This window comes from Temnothorax curvispinosus, unplaced genomic scaffold, assembly GCF_003070985.1.
Source record: "Temnothorax curvispinosus isolate PA1 unplaced genomic scaffold, ASM307098v1 QBEX01008825.1, whole genome shotgun sequence".
NCBI classification, from domain to species: Eukaryota; Metazoa; Arthropoda; class Insecta; order Hymenoptera; family Formicidae; genus Temnothorax; species Temnothorax curvispinosus.
In genome coordinates, this window is record NW_020218605.1 from 49914 (window position 1) to 68158 (window position 18245).

Sequence of the window (18245 nt, forward strand, 5' to 3'; positions counted from 1 at the left end):
ACAGGTTTATTTTACGGTAATTAATGCATATATGTACGTGACATATATATGTAGATAAAAGTTACGCTGTTGACAATGAGATAAGAATACAGTTCAATATCGTGAATGCGAATTTCTAGAGCCGGAGAAATTGTAGTCTCTACATGTACACATCTCAATTTATATTCACAGTAAAAGTGGTCCACGTTTTACGCGCCACGTTACGCCCCCTCGTTCGAATTATACCGGGTGGCCTAGAACGGCATTGATCGTCGGATCGAACGCAGCCCAATATGGCTTTCTATTTCGTTCCAGTTAATTCAAAAGAGTAAATTTTATTTATGTAAATTTATTTCCTAGATCGTTGTCCCTTTTTTTTAATAAAAATATGCAGTCAAGAGACAAACAAATTTATAATATAAATATGAATTTTCAGAGTTAATTCTATATCTATATGTGACATTTTCATATTGCGCATGTATAGTTAGAACTTAGAACCAACGAAAGGATTGAGAACAGAAGATCTATTCGTTCTCTAATCTAGACTCTCGATTTTCAAAATTAACTGGCATATCTTCGAACATATATATATTTCTCATTCGCGATGCGGCCGCGGAACGCACGTTCGAAGGACGTTTTCAGGCGCGTTGGCAGCACTGTGCGCGCGCAGCATTCCGGCGACGCTCGGCGTCACAGTCGGTGCCGAGCCGCCGAGCCGAGCTGATCGAAGCCGAAGCCGATAAACGGGTGGTGAGGGTTCAGTCGCGTGTTAGCGAGAGCGCGCGCGGGTTCGTCTGTCTGTGTCGGGGTGGTCCGTATATCGCGGACGGGAAGCCAAGCACGGGAGCAGGGGCGACGTGTGAGATGAGCGGGATGCTGAAGCTGTCGACGTCGTTGCTGCCGAGGAGCCTGCCCGGTGCGGCGACGCTGGTGAGAATCTCCGGGAGCTCGCGAGAAACAATTCGAACAACAGAGGCTTCGTTCCCCGTGCACCGCACAGATTTCCACCCCGCGGCGAGGGAACGCGCGGGGCCGGCCGAGAGAAACTGTCGGCGCGCGGATGGGGCGGGGGGCGGGGGGAGAGTCCGGCTTTCCCGCGGGTCCGGAACTCGAAACACTCGAATCCCCCCCGACGGAACTGGAACGTGTCTCTCGCCGCGGAGAGGGACACACCTGGGCCTAGAGAACCTCACGTTCCTATAGCGGCCTCGCGCCATCTTAAAGGAAGAAAAAGAATGATCCGTCGGCCGATTCCGTTACTCCGCGCAGGGGGGTTACGGGTTACCCTCGTGACGTAGGTCAGGGCCACGCCGGAGGCCCGCGGGACCTCGTTACGTAATTTTTTATTCGCCACGTCCTGCCGGTGGATGATGATGAGGTGCTGCACGCCGCGAGGCGCGCGACGCGGCGCATCAAATTACGTAAGGTGTGCGCGAGACCGACCGAATGAAATACGCGCGCGTCCGGAAACGCGCCCGGAATCTCGTCGTTGCTCGCGATCGTTGTCCGAATACGCGCGGCATCCCCCTTCGGCTCGTCGAAGGCGGGGGGAAAACAAGCCGCCGAAGAGGAACACCCCTGCCGTCGTCGCCCGTTCCCCCGAGAGACTCCACCGTGGGGTAGAACGGAACCGATCTATTTCCATATGCTCGGCCGCGTCGGTCAAACGGGGGCTGCTCCGCTTGCTCTCGCGTCTAACGGTGCGCGCTGCTCGATGGCTCGATAGCGTGCATACTCCGAGTTCCCGAGTCGAGATACGCTTTTACGGCGTTTCGGCGTTGATGTCGATTAGCTTGCGCGCGCGGTGAGAACGAGGTATCGATATCCGGCGAGGTACTGGTTTTTCGAAAGGGCCAGGGCGGCGAAGGGCTATTTCGGTAAAATCTCGACGGGAGGACGTGTCGTTCGATTTGCATTTTGCCGTCGATATTAATTGTTTTCTTCGAGTATACATATTGTTAAATTTGTGCTGTCAAATTATAATTCATTTGAGTCATTTTTTCACCACTCTTAATAGGTCTATTCCTACTCGATATGTCGTTAATTTAACTAAACCAATGGAGTTAAAAAAATAAATAATAAGGTATAAAAATGTACCCGGACCCGTACCTATATCTGGACATTTTTATCATTTTAGTTCTTAAATAAGTTGTAACGCAAATTAAAATCAAAGAATCAAAGATAAAAATATTTTGCTTGTATTATATTTTTATCTTTGATTTTTAATTCGCGTTATATTTATTTAAAAATTAAATTGATAAAGGTGTCCAGACATAGGTCTTAAGTGTCCCGGCATATTGGGACATTTACCTTACTAAGTACTTTGTGTTGAAAATAACAAAATGTTATTTAACTCAAGGTATCGGTTTAAATTTAATCCTTTAATATTTAACAGTACAGAAAAGACGGATTATAGACTGTCTTTGACTATACAGTCAAAAATTGTTTTAATTAATTCGCGAGATTAAATTTGACAATTTTTCACTGATACGAAATAAACGTGAGGCACACCTGGCGAGATTTTGCGTCGATCGGGTTTTATTTTCACGTCTTCGTTTCTGGATTTTCAATGCAGCTTTTGTGGAAAAGCTTCACATTAGGACGTGAGAGTTTTATCGCGCGCGAGATATTTGCGATTGTCAAACAGCGCCGAGATCTCTTATCAAGATTTTTATCCCGGCAGCGAATTAGATACGCGCGCGCCGAGAGCGTTTTATTAAAAAGATAATAAAGTTTACATCTGGAAATCCACTGCCGTTACTTTAATGATTAATAATAATCGACGCGCCTCCGCGATATCTCGCGGCCTTTAACGGTTGATCGCGTCGACGTAGATTTAGTTAAATTTTTAACGAAGCTACTTTTTTTTTAAACTCGGAACGAAACTGAGACATTGAAGCAAATCAGCCGAGTCGAATTTTTCTTTTTTATATTTTCCGAGGTGAGATTCGTCAACGTGGAATATTTCAGGTCGAGCGAGAGCTTTGCATTTTGGTACAGCGATGTTGAATTTATTCATCTCTCTTTCCGAAAGATCACCGTACGATATTAAAGGCCATTGCACGTAACAAAGTTTTAGTCATAATTCTAAGGCCGTAAGAAAATAAACCAATCACACTTTACTATTCTTCAAGCGCAAGGAGAATAATCGACTGTGATTGGTTTATTTTCTTACAGCTTTACGATTATGACTAAAACTTTGTTACGTGCAATGGCCTTAATAATCGCTGCGCGATCTCAAAATCGAACGGAAATGTTTTTTTCGCCTTATCTTTGAGTATACAAATAATCGTAAGTTGACGATAAGCCACGGAAAATTATCGTTTTCTGCAAGTGTCCCCCGAGCGTTGGTGCGTTTATCGCTTTTAATTATTTTGCGACGCGATACACACGGCGAAGAAGTAAAGAGACTCATTGCGCAATCGATGTTTCTCTCCCGGCGACTAATTAACCCGCTAATTATCCGCAGACATAACTTTAAAGCGATTATTTGTATAGGTACACGCTCGTTAAATTATTTCGTAAAAACGTTATAAAAATGTGCAGATTATATCAGCTTTCCGTAAAGTGCGAATCAGCGTTCAGTATTACAACTATCTAATCGCTGTTCTCATCAATCTTATCTTTTTATATTGACTGCATAATGCTCCCACTTTTTATCCTGAATAAATAAAAGGAATATTCATATTTTTCGTCACGAGCCTTTCGCAATGTTCTTGCAATACTTGCGCGATCGTGCAGAATGCGTAAAATCTTATCTGCAAATAGCATTAAATTGTTTAGTTATGTAAGTATACTGTACAACTATATTTGATTATGTAAAATATGTATAATCTGAAAAGAAATATGAGGGTACGTTTTGTCTATATTGACGATGCTTGTCTCCATATGGTCATATAAATAGAACATGTCGAATTGAATACGTATACGATCTCGCGTATACGCAATCGCAGATTCGCGACTCATTATAAATAACAACGTGTCCACGTGACGTCTTACCTAACAATTTGCTGAAAAATCCTAGAGGAAATAACTGAAGCTTCCTAAACGACCGCGTGATGTTGAATCTATAAAAGCAGAAAGCTGTAAACATAGGTATATTAGTATTATTTTCTCTTCCGTTCACCGTTAAATATTAAAGGATGAAATTTAAACAAATACCTTGTGTGAAATAACATTTTGTTATTTTTAATTTATGTGTATCGAAATTTATATTATAACATAAAATAATGTTATTTTAACTTGATTGGTTTAGTTAACTAAACTAAACGAACTAAAATATTGAGTAGGAGCAGTGCGGCGACTTATGGGGATGGTTAAAAATAATTGAGTATAATTTGACACTACAAATTTAACAGTGTCTGGTAGATATATCGTTGCACATTAGATTCTTTGATTTATTCCAATAAAATTTGAATTTTATATTACGTTGTATGTACATCCGCATATATTTTATCAGTATTATTTTTTCTTATTCCGTCTAGTTGCTTAGAATTCTTTCATTTATCATACCCTAATAAAATTCGAATTTTATATTACACATCCGAATATATATATATTTTTTTTATTATACGTACATCTTTAAATTTTGTATTACAAAATTTTACAAAATGTGCAATGGAAATACCTACAGCCAGCTATTACGTTAAATAATCCAGCGAGTGAATCAGTTAATGAGCACACGCTCCATTGTAATCTTTTGCGGTACGATTCGCTTTTTTGCCCTTGGTGTATCTCCGCTTCGCTTCCTTTCCGCAGAACAAGCTGGGACTGCCGCTTCTCCTCGGCAACCGCAGGTTTCACCGCACGCCAGATCGCACGGCCAAGATCTCCGACGAGATCTCCAAGCAGTACCCGTTGGTGGATCACACGTATGACGCGGTGGTAGTGGGAGCCGGCGGTGCCGGTCTACGCGCGGCCTACGGCCTCGTGGCCGAGGGCTTCAAGACCGCGGTGGTCACCAAGCTGTTCCCGACGAGGTCGCACACGGTCGCCGCCCAGGGTGGCATCAACGCCGCCCTGGGCAACATGGAGGACGATAATTGGCAGTGGCACATGTACGACACCGTCAAGGGCTCGGACTGGCTGGGCGACCAGGATGCCATTCACTACATGACCCGTGAAGCGCCGAAGGCCGTCATCGAGCTGGAGAACTGCGGCATGCCCTTCAGCCGCACCACCGACGGTGAGTGAAAGTGGCGACAATGGACCAGATAGTGTATTTTTTAATTATATTTTACATATATAATATTAAAAAATAACATATCCACGTAATAAAAATAAAAAGATAATTGAAATAATTGAAAGTTTAAAAAGATTAAAAGGTTTCTTATGAAATAAAATTATGACAGAATCTGCGATATAGAAGGGCCGGTTATAGAGTCCGAGCGTAAAGATCTGCAAATAAGTATGACGGTTTAACTTTAAAAAGTGGAGAGAGTTGCAAGAAAATACAGAGAAAGCGGCCAAAAAGACTAAACCTGTTTTGTGACATCTTAGACTTTATTCAAATTTAAAGACGATACCAAGGACTAGTGTTACGTAATCGAAGTTAATTGTTTCGCGTACATATTTCCGAAACGTTCTTGTTGCTGTTAGTTTGATTAATAAATATACGTCTAAGAACTCAGATCCGAGACGTCGTCGCTGGTCATAGTCGCGCCTGTTCCCGACGTTGCGGAATCTGATTCCGCGTCGGAATCGTCCCCCCTGCTTCTTGAACGCCTTCTTTCTTTCCTTTCCTGAAACGTAAACAACCGTGTGTTATCTACGAGTAATGATAGATTGTAAAAATTATAAAATTAGTAAAACTACCAAGCTCTATAATTTTGCATTTCTTTGACATATAAATATTAAACATATATATTAAACTTTCCTTTTTTTTTTATGAATTATTGATATGCAATTAATTGAATAAATAATAATTTAATGACAAAGTTTTAGGAAATATATAGAGACAGTAAAGAATTTTAATTCTGTTCCGAAAAATTTGTAGGAAATTAGTGAATGCTTATTTAATTCGAACGAACCTCTCGTTCTTTCTTTTTCTGGTCCTTCTGACCATCAGCTTTCTTCGAGGAGTCGCTGCTGTTAGGCTTGTTCTGCTGCGCGTTCTTATTGTTCTTATTGTTCTGCGATTGTTGCTTGGCCGCTTCCACATAGGGCATCTTATCCGCGGATGACATTTGTCGCCACGCTTGTCCACCGAGGCGAAACAGATCCTTTGCCTTCAGCTTGTTATACTCCTGTAATTTGTTCCACTTACATAACGCTCGCATATGTTATCCCCATGCCATTTTTGCGATTCGTTACCTGCCTAAAGTCTTGCATAAAATTGAGAAAGGCATTCGCACTTCTCCATTGCCTCCTCCGTGGAGGAGGCTTGCTTGATCTTGATCTTGATCTTGATCGCGAGCGGGATGGTTTTCTGTCGTGTTGCCTGGAATCTATTCTGTGCACATATATGCATCATACAATTATTATAAATGGAAAATAAAGAAGTAATTATGTGTGTATTTTTTAAAAATTTGATCGAATCTGATACATATTTTTTTAAATATGTGTGGAAATAGATGTAACTTATATGCATATGTAGGGCAGCAATCTGGAGGTGTGTTCATCTGTCATGTATTACGTCTAACTTAATTATAGATCGGTTATGTTTATGTAACTCACTCGTCTCGAGTACATTTACGACTAGAGGAGAGGGGTCTTGTTATCTGTTGGTACTGATTATCAGAACCTCTTTCTTGTTGCCCTGCGGTCCCAGCCTCTTCCACGCCTGCCGTTACTTCATTATTTTCTTCCCTTCTATTGTCGTCTTCCATGATTTACCAATAATCCCGAAAAAGGTGTATTTGCCCTATCACTATTTACGTATGCACCGATACATCTTACTTGTAGATAAGAAGTAATCGTAGAAAGCAAGAATTTGTCCCCGCAACCGAGAAAGTAAAACGCGAATTTTTCGAAATATCGTGGAAATAACAAATGTCATTGCTCGGTTGCCATGCAGTTGAAGATTGTCGCTTATCATAAGACTTCTAAAATGAAACGAGTCATCACAGACTCTGTTTCATTTCGAACGGAGAGAATAAGGATACCTATAGAGGAGCTTTAGAATTCCATCCATTATGTATATTGTATATTAACCCATTTGATTCACAATAAATAAATCTTAAAATTATTTATCTTTGTCAAAATTTATCACATTTTAATATATATATTTAATACAAAACCTTATCTACTTTACATTTAAATCTCTAAGGATTTAAGACAAAAGTTTTAAAAATGTTCTACAGTGTTATCATAATATTAATAAAAATCAAAGAATATCATCCATCATGATAATAAAAATTAATTACGGACCATTTTTGTTCTTTCCACCAGGCAAGATCTATCAACGCGCCTTCGGCGGTCAATCCCTCAAGTTCGGTAAGGGCGGCCAGGCTCATCGATGCTGTTGCGTGGCCGACCGGACCGGCCATTCGTTGCTGCATACACTTTATGGCCAGTCGCTGAGCTACGATTGCAACTACTTCGTCGAGTATTTCGCCCTCGATTTGCTGATGGAGGGTGGCGAATGCCGCGGCGTGATCGCGCTCTGCCTGGAGGACGGGACGCTGCATCGCTTCCACGCCAAGAACACGGTGCTCGCCACCGGCGGCTACGGGCGCGCCTACTTCTCCTGCACATCCGCGCACACCTGCACCGGGGACGGTACCGCCATGGTCTCCAGGGCCAATCTGCCCAATCAGGACCTGGAATTTGTGCAATTTCATCCTACAGGTATATATTTAATAGCTAATACCTAATACCTAATACGTTTTAGAAACACATTGCTGTAACATTGATATGTCTATAAATAGATTTGAGGTATTTCGATTATTCTTAGAAATTGACAATAATGCAAGTAACATTTAATTGCTGAGAAATTAAATATTGAAACTTTTAAATACTTAATGAAATAAATCTTCAGTATTCAAGTACGATTAGAATTATTAGATAATTAATATTATGTACTTTCTTGATTTGCACAAATCAAAAACACATTGTATTCATTTCAGGCATCTACGGCGCCGGATGCCTGATCACAGAAGGCAGCCGCGGCGAAGGTGGTTATCTGATAAACAGCGAGGGCGAGAGGTTCATGGAGCGTTATGCACCGGTAGCGAAGGATCTGGCATCGCGAGACGTGGTGTCTAGATCCATGACAATGGAAATTAGAGAGGGCAGGTAAGTCATTGGCCAATAAAGGCGCGTCTTTTGTCGCGTTTTCGGAAATATTCGTGGTAAATATAGTTCTTTTTCTCCGCTTAGAGGCGTTGGACCAGAGAAAGATCATATTTACCTGCAGCTACACCATCTGCCGCCTGAACAGCTAGCCGCTCGGTTGCCAGGAATTTCGGAAACGGCGATGATATTCGCTGGCGTCGACGTGACCCGGGAACCCATCCCCGTCTTACCCACCGTTCATTATAATATGGGTACGTAAGTATAATTAACTAAAGTATTTTGAGAGACTATCAGTAATGATTGATTTTAATGACGACCCTTGGACTATAATAAAGAGTATACTTAATTGCGGAATGCGGATGTTACAATTAATATTTTTTATTAAAGCATCGTTGAGAAATATTATTTGGCGCAGATTATACGCGCGTAGCAATCAATATGTCAATAAAGAAATGAATTTTATTTCGCTTTTGCAATGAAAGTGGAACTCTAAAATAGCTGTCACGCGATGAGTTTTTTCTTTCACTTAATATCCTGATGATTTCAGTCGAAAGCCCTGACATTCCTAGTGATGACGCCATCGGAGTCATCACGGTTGAGTTTCTTTATAGTAGGAAAATATTCTGAATAGTTTATCAAACGTGACACAGAGTAATTTTTTAATAAAATTTATCACAAACTGTTTTGTTCACAGCAATTTCCGTGATTCTACGGAAAAGATTAGCCTAATAACATTAAATTTACAGGAGGTGTGCCGACGAATTATAAAGGTCAAGTGTTAACCAAGGAGAACAATCAAGACAAAGTAGTACCCGGCTTATATGCATGCGGCGAGGCAGCTTGCGCATCTGTTCACGGCGCTAATCGATTGGGTGCCAACTCTCTATTGGATTTAGTCGTATTCGGGCGTGCTTGCGCTAAGACTATTGCCCAAGAGAATAAGCCTGGTGAGGCGATTGGACCCCTAAAACCTGTAAGTTTCTACTATTTCAAATATAAACTTTCTATTAACGTTATAGGTATATGTGTAAACTACATTTAATTTTTATTGCAAGATAAATGATACATAACGTGTTGTGTCTTGTTTGTGTGTTTTAGAACGCTGGCGAAGAGACGGTAGCTAATTTAGACTGGGTAAGACACGCTAACGGTTCCATCTCTACCGCGGAATTGAGGCTGACCATGCAGAAGACCATGCAGACGCATGCGGCGGTCTTCAGAGAAGCCGAAACCTTGAAAGAAGGTGAAAAAAAAAAGACCATTGACGTTTTCTTCGCACACAATCGCACGGCAGAATTTATGAATGTTGTGTAACAGCATTGAAAACATTATGTACTTTTTTCATAGGCTGTCGGAAGATGACCGATCTCTACAAGAAACTGGGCGAGCTAAAGGTCGCTGACAAATCTTTAATATGGAATTCCGATTTGATAGAGACGCTTGAGCTGCAAAATCTCATGGTCAACGCGATGCAGACCATCTTTGGAGCGGAGAACAGGAAGGAGAGTCGTGGCGCGCACGCTCGCGAGGATTATAAACAGAGAATCGATGAATACGATTACAGTAAACCAATTGAAAATCAACAACCGAAACCCTTCGATCAACATTGGAGGAAACACACGTTGTCGAAGATCAATCCGAGAACAGGAGAGGTATTTTTTACTCGTCATTTATAGACACCAAATCGAGATATTGATATCTAAAAATTACTATGTTTATAAATAACGTTTCTCTCGTTTTCTTAATTTTCTCAATTTGTACTTACGCTCGATATTCACATTAATTAGTAGGTTTTTATTATTGTTTTTTGTTTTACTATTTCCATTCGACAACTTCTCTATTTCACAACTTCTAATCTTATTTCATTTATTTAAGGTGTCTCTGGATTATAGACCGGTGATCGACGTTACGCTCGATCAACAGGAATGCGCGACAGTTCCGCCAGCGATTCGTTCCTACTAGATTAATTCTATAAATGGACAATATTAAGATCCATCGCTCTAGGACTCTCATCAATCGCCACCGAATTTCGGTCTCAGCGCAATTCTCGATCGCAGCCTAATATTGAGCATTATTTAGACCGAGGTTTTAGCGCAAAGAAATCGTCGCCGTGACGATTCTAGTGCTAAAACTACTATTGCGCAACAAACCTGTTAATTAATTTATTTCACACATATACATACACTCACCAACTTCATCGTGCACCAAAGTTGATTCTTGTCACTCGCTTGCGCCGTGAGTCGCACGAGCAGGAGTAATGGTCTTTGTAGGATGCCGATGCTGAGATTATTGTCCTCTCGTCTACGTGAGGGAGTACGCGCGATCTCGCTCAGCGAAATCGGTACTCAATTCAACAAGTAATAGTCGAAACTAGAACAATTCGCGGTAACAGAAGGTCTGTATATAAAACACGGACCTTTTCAGGAAATACGTTTTCTCTTCTGTAATATAGTACAACGTATCCAGTTACGACACGTTCTTATTGCGCTTTGATCCCAGTACAACGTACTCTCGCGTGTAATGGTAGCAGAACATCAACGAATACCAACGAATTCGATCGCGAACGTTATTTCACTTGAATTACAAATTTATGTGTAGTAAGATTTTTGCAAACCTTTGATAAGAACTTATTAAAAACTCCGCTGACAGGAGATCTTAATAAGCTCTGTTTCTTAAAATAATTATTTACCTCCTGTACACCATCTGAGTGTTTATTGGAAATTATGATAAACCTTTGTAATTTTTATTTATAAATAGAGCGTTGATATTTTAAGTTATTGTTGCACGTAATGGTACTTTGATGCTGTACCTCTGTACTCTAATACGATTATCATTCTCGACATCGATTTGATGTTTATTTTTACGTATTTTTGTCATTATGGAGATGTACAAGAATTGTTTGATTTATTTAAGTGCTCCTTTTCGCGATACATGCTCTTGTGAAGAATCAATCGACAGTAAAAAATGAATTAATATTTATGACAATTAACATTGATGATAATTGATATGCTATTGCTCCGTATAAGCTCTTGTGTTTTTGTTTGAAAAGTGATCGAATAATTGGAATATCTGTAGGCGTTATTTAAATGCGATTATGAGCACGTAATATTTAAAAAAGTTATTTGACAATATGCTTTTTCTCGTATATATTTTTTTCGTTGCGGCTGTATACTTAACTATATCCTAAAAGACAACAGAAGCGGTATTTTAATGTTAATTTTTTTCTAGAATATATTATGGAACTATAACAACCGTTTATTTATTACTATATTATTATTTACTAATTTATTCTTTTTTCAGTGAGAATCTTATTTTTAAAATAATTTATAAAAATAAAAGTTATTTTAATGTTTTCTCAAGTTTCGTAATAAATATTAGATAAATATAAAAAAAGACGTTAGGAAATAAAATAACGAATATAAAAATTATTTATAAATAATCGCATATTTCTATTTTATTGATTGAAACTGCTTTTATGTTGTCTTCCAGCGTTGTACTGATATTATGTACTTCGTAAAAACATGATTTACGTAAAATACGCGGCACAGAGATACAAAATACCATTATAGTCTCGATTTGTAAAAAAAAGATCGTGTGAGCGTGTTACTTGGCATGGTGGCAAATGTACATAAATCGCGAAAATTGTCAATAAAACGTTGATACACCTTTTACCTAGCGAAACTAAATCATTTATTAAGCAGTGGATTATTTATTTTTCATAAACAATAATGTAGTTTGAGATAATACTGGATTACAAAATAATCTTGTGAGACTGCTTTGAATTAAGTAGGATTATACTTCCATGAGAGAGACGAAAGGTGTTATATTCCTCTCTAATGCAGAAGATAATAATAGAAATATAAAATAAAGATATATCAAATACACACGGTTCATACTTCTCTTTCGGGGAATTATCTTAAATTATACAAGGATAAGGATAAAGGGGACTCGTATTGACAAGTCACAATGGATTTTTTGCAAGTATTTATTAAACCCATACTTTTGCAGTATTCGTCATAAATAAGAAGTTCGCAGGTTAAATAAAAACTACTACCGAGGACTTTCTCTAAAGCATTAAACTAAAGCTCACCGCAAGAGCTAATACTCCAGAAAATTTTTACACATTACGGTTTAATTTAATAAATGAGGATGTATGTTTTGATGAGCATGTATACTCGCACTCGCAATACATATATATAGTATACGCTACCGAGGAAAGTCGGTAAACGTCTGAAAACATCCTTTTTGTTCCTACATCTCGCTAAGAAAGGCTTCGGCAGGCGGGATTCTTATAAAACAATAAAAGTCCGAAAAAGTCATTGGCACGACGTAAATGCTTTCCAACCATGACTTGACACAAAAAATTATGCGAGTGCCATTGTAATAATAATAGGATATAAGCGCATCATATTTTGTATGTATAACTTATGAATATATTTCAATAAATCTGCGTTCTGTCGCTAAGATATTTAAAATATAAATATTATTCGCATTAAAGATAAAGATTATAAATAATTGTATAATTTTGATTTTGATCGTTTAGATATTTGTTTTTTTAAGAATGAGATCCCTGCTTTTGGCACTCGCAATTTTCTTTGTGCCGATACAATTGTGGAACCGCGCTCAACGAGACGTTCTCACGCACTTGAGGGTCGAGCTACGCCTCCGACCGTTTGGCAAAAAAGCTCGACAGGAAAGCGGACGATTTAAAGCGAGCAAGACGTATCTTTGTCGAGAAACGCTATACACAACCGGCTCTTTTTAAACTTTCATAGACGCAGGGGAGATTCGTATAATTTTTCCATTACAATGCAAAACGGTACCAACCATATATTTAAGTACCTTTTTCATTTCTCTTCTCGCCGTACCAATTTTGATGTTAGATGTACAATAACGCATCGAACGATAAACTTTCTAATTGCTATTTGTGGAAATAACTTCTCTCGAATTCGTAACACACCGATTGCCTATCGATCCTTAGGGCTATGACGATTGAATCACGTCACGTTAAACACTAAATCCTCGCTAGAGAGGCAAAACTTTGACTAAATTTTTATCGTATACAGTCGCAAGCTCGGAATTATTTCGCCGATGATACAGTTGTGACAATTAAAAGCGAGGGATACCGAATGATTAACATCACCTACGAAATCGATACGTCGTGCTCCAGTGCGAAAGGCCCCGGACGGGCTTCTCGCCGTCAGATCGCTCGATCGATTAAATTGTCGCCTAATAATTATCCTATGATTCTCGTAATGCAAACTCGCGCTCCTTCGCGCGACAGAGAGGCCGAGGTGTAACTTCCGTTACGTAAAAAAGTAAAGTGAAGGTCGGGCTTCTCGCGCATCGTTGTAGGAACGACCGAATATTTGAACTATACCGTGTATGTTTTCCGAAGTGCGACGTTATTAGCTCATGCGAATCTCGCGCTTCGGAAAAATGTTATGGCAATTTTGGTTGATACAAAAAAATTGGAAAACATTCGTAATAATCAATCCGCGGTAAGAAATCGAATTTTTCGCAAGTGAATCGGTTGTTTTTTTAAGTGCTTTGAGTCTAGAAATTAAAATTGTTTTAAAATGGATTTTATTTATGAAATATGTATAAAAATCGCCTCCAAATGACAACTAATAATGAGATAAGGACGTTAGTATATTATTTACACGTACAATATAAAAATCTTTAGAATAAATATTTTCGTAAAAACTCTTTTGACCGTTTTAATTTGGGAAAAGTATGGATTTACGCCGTTTTCTAAACTAACCGATTCAGGTGCATAAAACGGAAGTTACATCGAAAAATTCAATTCTGCTAAGTGTGCAAGTGGCAAATAATTCAAGATAAATAATTATCACAACGGCCAAACCGAATGGTATAAAAACATTTCGGAATCACGACTACCAAAGTTATTTTACACAAAGACATTGGCTGTTGTAATTCTAAAATATTATTCGTATAATACTAATCAAGTCTAAAGACAAAATGCTCCGTCTCACATAAACTGAGATTACACTCTCTTATTTTTCATCGCGTGGTTTCACATTTTGTATTTTATATACACAAATTGGAAAAAGATTTTAAGTGATTCAAACTGAATAAATTGAGAAAGAAAAATTTCCAAAATATATTCCGAATATTCCGATTCATTTTTTTTACGCTTATATTATATACATATTTCTGCTCTAAACTTAAGACAATCTGCAATCCAAAAATATTAAAAAAACAATCAAATCTGTTTCATGGATACGTCGACATATTCTCGAACAGAAAGATTCCTCTTTGGCAAATTATCTATTTCTCAACTTTGTAAAGAAGTTTTTTTTCGTAGCAAAAATGTAATTTCATATCAGCGGAAATCGCCCAACAAAAAGATCAAATTCTATTTCCTAATAGAAATTGTTAGTGCAATCTTCTGAGCAGAAATCTCGCTGGAGAAGAAATCGAAATGAACTTCGCGGCACAGGTGTAAAATCCTGAAAGTAAATTGGAATCCGTTCTCGGTTCGAGCAGTTCGCTACAACGTAGTTAATCGTTCTGTATAACGTAGAAATTCTTTGTAGAATTCGAACGTCGATCGCTTAACTTTGTACTTTCGTCCTGAAAGACGAGAATAAACGACGACGGTGGTTCCCGATGTCGAGGGACCAGCTGGGTACGCCTTTGTATCTTCGGGGAAGAAGCCCACGAGGAAGGGCCCGAAAGGTCCTTCTTTCCCTTGTTAGCCGCCCTTCTCAGGAACATAATGCATATCATTCACGGTCTGCATTCACACGTTTCTCTTTCTCTCTCACTTCTTTCGCTCTTGGGTCTCGCACACGATGGTAGTGGGTGACGCTAGATGGATGGTGATGGATTTAAGTCTTGTGCTTGGTTGGCGGTGCTCGGGCCAGCGCCGTTCACGAGGTGGCCCGCAGCTTCTCCAACGCGGGCACCAGCGATTCCTCAAGGGACGGTCCGCAGCTCAGCCCACACTCACCGATCCATCTCGCCTTACCACTCGCGTGGGACTGCAACGAGAACAGGGACGACCTCGTAAATTAAGTCGCTATTTGCTTTCTGATCTTCGGCTCAAAATTGGAAAAAAACTTATACGCAATTTTAACAGCAAAAAATACAGCCAAACCCAAAATTATTACCGAATCATAAATTACAATATACGAATCCTTGTCTTTCAATCAACTCACAAAAAAATTTGATGTTTACTGTCGGAAAGATTAAAAAGAAAATAAATAAAAATAAGTGTCAAATTTAATCAACGATTTAATGAGAAGGAAATCGAACGGAAGTTAATGACAACCCGGAGAAATTTATCGGTTCTTTTCGGAGGAGACAGGGTCGAGGGTCGGATATTTACCATGGTGAGGTCGCGCTTCCACGCCGTGTGGCACCGCCCATCACAGAGCGGGCACGGCCGTTGCAGGGAGTAGCCGCCGCACTCGCTGCAGTCCAGGGAGACGTGCTCCTCGCTCCACGATACCCCGCACCTGCGCAGAGAACAAGATAACGATAATGAATCGTCGGGCGAATGCACACGCGATTATGCTAATAACAGAGAGGCGTGACACGCGGCCGGAAGACGCGCGGCACAACGATGCGATATTCGCTCGCGGGAGAACTCCTGCAGGGAGTGATTTGCATCGCAAAACTATATCGTCGGCAGGACGGTCTTTTAGAGAAGCAAGGTCGTACGCGGTTTAACAATTCGATCAGCTCATCCGGTTTACGCGAGATTTGCTCGTCGATACCGCGACAGGGATAATACATAGCGAAATTATACTGTTCAAATGATACCGGTGGGAGAATTACGATGGGAGAACTGCGCAAAATTATATATTAATCGGTAGATGCGTCAGATCAACGGGCAAACGAGAATTTTCTGTCGGACGAAGAAATATCTCTCTGGAACGTCGAATGTGCTTTTGATTACCGCTTTTGATTAGTCGAGATACGGCGCGGCCCACGCGAATATTTCACAGAAATACCGTACGTTGCATATCTCGAGGCCTGCATGTGCCCGATGTAGGGCATCGATTTATCGGAATAACCGCGTCAACCGTCACCAGATAAGCACTGGGCATACCTACTAGCCTCGTTTCTTGGATTTCGCGCCGATAAACGTCCCCCAAACGCTCGACACACTCATGCATTCGCGCGACAATGCGAATTTGTGTCGAAATTTCAAACGGCTCCGAGGGGCCGAATCGATTTCGCCTCCTCGTCGACTTCTGGCCACGACGAGCCAAGAAGAGTAATAACGTCCCCATTAAGAGGGACATTTCTCTCCCGAATTAGCGAAATTAAACGCGTCGCGACGCGACGAATTGGAGCCGCCGCCGTGACTCCGGATCGTACTGGATTCTATTGTCCAGTGACACGTCACTCGATAACGTGATGGTTGCGTAATCCGCCGATCAACTCCCACGAGTCCCACGGTCCGTCGCGGATCCGCGTATAACCGATTCGTACATGACGATGTGAAAAAAAACAAACGGAGCAAAAATCAACTTACGTAAAGCAGGAGTTCAGCTGAGCGCGCAGCTCCTCGATCGTCAGGATCGTATCCTGGTACTGGGGATGCGAGCCCTGCAGACCGTCGTCCACGCTTCCGCACAGGCTGTGGCGGGACAACGAGATGTTACTCCTGTAAACCGAAACGACAACTCATGTAAATTAGGCGACTATATCAATTTTACGCTAGCGAATGAGTAATGTTCGTTAAACTCGCGGAACCCATTTCTTTGAGATTATATTAATATTATTAAAAACTATAGTCTAATCTCTCCTAGCTTCTTCTAGCAAGTTCACAAAAAATAATCTCCATTTTATTTAAATTCATAAGACAAATTCTAATGACATTTCTCCCTTTCCTTTCTTCCTAGCTTTTCTATGTCGCCTCGATTTCATCAGGTGCCATATATACACCCGACGTGAAGAGAATCAAGCCTGAGGCAACTGTTTCATAATTAAAACGCTATTGTTCCACTTTTGCTTCTAAAAGAAATCGGTTAACAAATCTTAATTCGTTAGAGAAGCTCTTAATGTTAATTACATTATAATCAATCTTTCGTAAGGTTTCCATTACATAACGCCGACCTCAATTTCTCTCTCTCTCTCTCTCTCTCTCTCTCTCTCTCTCTCTCTCGGGGACTCTGTACTTCGTCCGTGGAGAGCGAGAGTCCAATCCGGCAAATTTGCGAATTTAAATATCATCGAATTCAAGTATACGCTCCGTGATATTGCCAAAGATGTGATTCGACGGGACGAGGATAAGGATACGCGAGAGCAAACCGCCTTGAACCTGCCGGCCGAAAGAAAGAGGCCGGGCGGCTGCGATTAGCTCGAATGAACGTGCGCGTATGGTAATCAGGAAGGAAAAAACACGCTTCTCTTTCACGTGACGGCGACGTGAACGCACGCGTAATGAGCCCGGCGCGTTCGTGTTTTTGTACGCTCGACACGACTATGCAATCGTATGTATTATAGGCACTGGGGGAACAAAGGCCGCGGAACGAAGGTTTTCCTGAATGACCGTAAGTCGCGAGGCGAAGATCGTTGGGATTGCGAGCGCCTCTGCGTCGTACTAATTACACAACTCTTTAATTAAATAGTTCAAATAATAAGTAAGTAATCCGTTCTCGCGCGCGTATGTAATATTTTTTAATAAAAGTATCACCGTAACCGTTGATATATTCCGAAGACAAAAACTATCGTGATTTTTGCCGCAATATTTCCGTCGCGACGTAACGATGATTAGGGGATAATTGGTGGAGTATAGTGATTATCCCCGGAAAGAGTATTTCAAATTGCAGATGTTTTCAGCCGCGCGATTTGATTTAATTGAGGGACTTAATTGGTCGGTAATTCATTGCGATTCCGCACGAAGGTTTGAACGCGAGAAATTACGAAGTAATCGAATTAATAACGCCTTCGTTCATTCTCGTTCAATTCAGTTTTTCCAAATTAATCTCTTTCTGTTTCGGATTTTGTTTCAATCCTCAACAACGAGTGGGCGATGATTTCAATCTGACGAC

At 40.4% G+C, this 18245-nt stretch overlaps 3 protein-coding genes across 3 annotated transcripts; 1 reads left to right on the top strand and 2 right to left on the bottom strand.

The window, feature by feature from the left end:
* The first annotated feature begins 669 nt into the window (after window positions 1–669).
* Window positions 670–11306, top strand: LOC112458335 (succinate dehydrogenase [ubiquinone] flavoprotein subunit, mitochondrial-like). The gene is made up of 9 exons (XM_025021918.1): window positions 670–909; window positions 4738–5164; window positions 7369–7767; window positions 8046–8214; window positions 8299–8465; window positions 8961–9187; window positions 9313–9457; window positions 9562–9866; window positions 10090–11306. The coding sequence occupies exons 1-9, from the start codon at window positions 844–846 to the stop codon at window positions 10174–10176; spliced, it is 1992 nt and encodes a 663-aa protein (XP_024877686.1). The 5' UTR covers window positions 670–843; the 3' UTR covers window positions 10177–11306.
* LOC112458336 (DNA-binding protein MNB1B-like) lies at window positions 5418–7079 on the bottom strand. Its single transcript, XM_025021919.1, has 4 exons — window positions 6655–7079; window positions 6292–6445; window positions 6009–6224; window positions 5418–5720 (listed from the first exon to the last, which is right to left on the bottom strand). Exons 1-4 carry the CDS (start codon window positions 6804–6806, stop codon window positions 5598–5600), a joined length of 645 nt encoding a protein of 214 aa, XP_024877687.1. The 5' UTR covers window positions 6807–7079; the 3' UTR covers window positions 5418–5597.
* Window positions 11307–12697: 1391 nt separating the features above from the next.
* Window positions 12698–16948, bottom strand: LOC112458354 (protein pinocchio). The gene is made up of 4 exons (XM_025021951.1): window positions 16945–16948; window positions 16724–16874; window positions 15569–15698; window positions 12698–15221 (listed from the first exon to the last, which is right to left on the bottom strand). The coding sequence occupies exons 1-4, from the start codon at window positions 16946–16948 to the stop codon at window positions 15111–15113; spliced, it is 396 nt and encodes a 131-aa protein (XP_024877719.1). The 3' UTR covers window positions 12698–15110.
* Window positions 16949–18245: the final 1297 nt, after the last annotated feature.

Bases quoted from the DNA above. Each gene is read 5' to 3' on its own strand.
- LOC112458354 (XM_025021951.1), bottom strand. The intron at 15,699-16,723 runs GTAAGTTGATTT...TTCTCTGCGCAG, and splicing joins CAGCTGAACTCCTGCTTTAC to GTGCGGGGTATCGTGGAGCG. The intron at 15,222-15,568 runs GTAAATATCCGA...TTCTCGTTGCAG, and splicing joins GGAAGCGCGACCTCACCATG to TCCCACGCGAGTGGTAAGGC.
- LOC112458335 (XM_025021918.1), top strand. From the start codon at position 844: ATGAGCGGGATGCTGAAGCTGTCGACGTCGTTGCTGCCGAGGAGCCTG. The intron at 8,466-8,960 runs GTACGTAAGTAT...TTAAATTTACAG, and splicing joins CACCGTTCATTATAATATGG to GAGGTGTGCCGACGAATTAT. The intron at 9,188-9,312 runs GTAAGTTTCTAC...TGTGTGTTTTAG, and splicing joins CGATTGGACCCCTAAAACCT to AACGCTGGCGAAGAGACGGT.
- LOC112458336 (XM_025021919.1), bottom strand. From the start codon at position 6,806: ATGGAAGACGACAATAGAAGGGAAGAAAATAATGAAGTAACGGCAGGC. The intron at 6,446-6,654 runs GTGAGTTACATA...AATTGTATGATG, and splicing joins CGTAAATGTACTCGAGACGA to CATATATGTGCACAGAATAG. The intron at 5,721-6,008 runs GTTCGTTCGAAT...TTTACGTTTCAG, and splicing joins AGAAAAAGAAAGAACGAGAG to GAAAGGAAAGAAAGAAGGCG.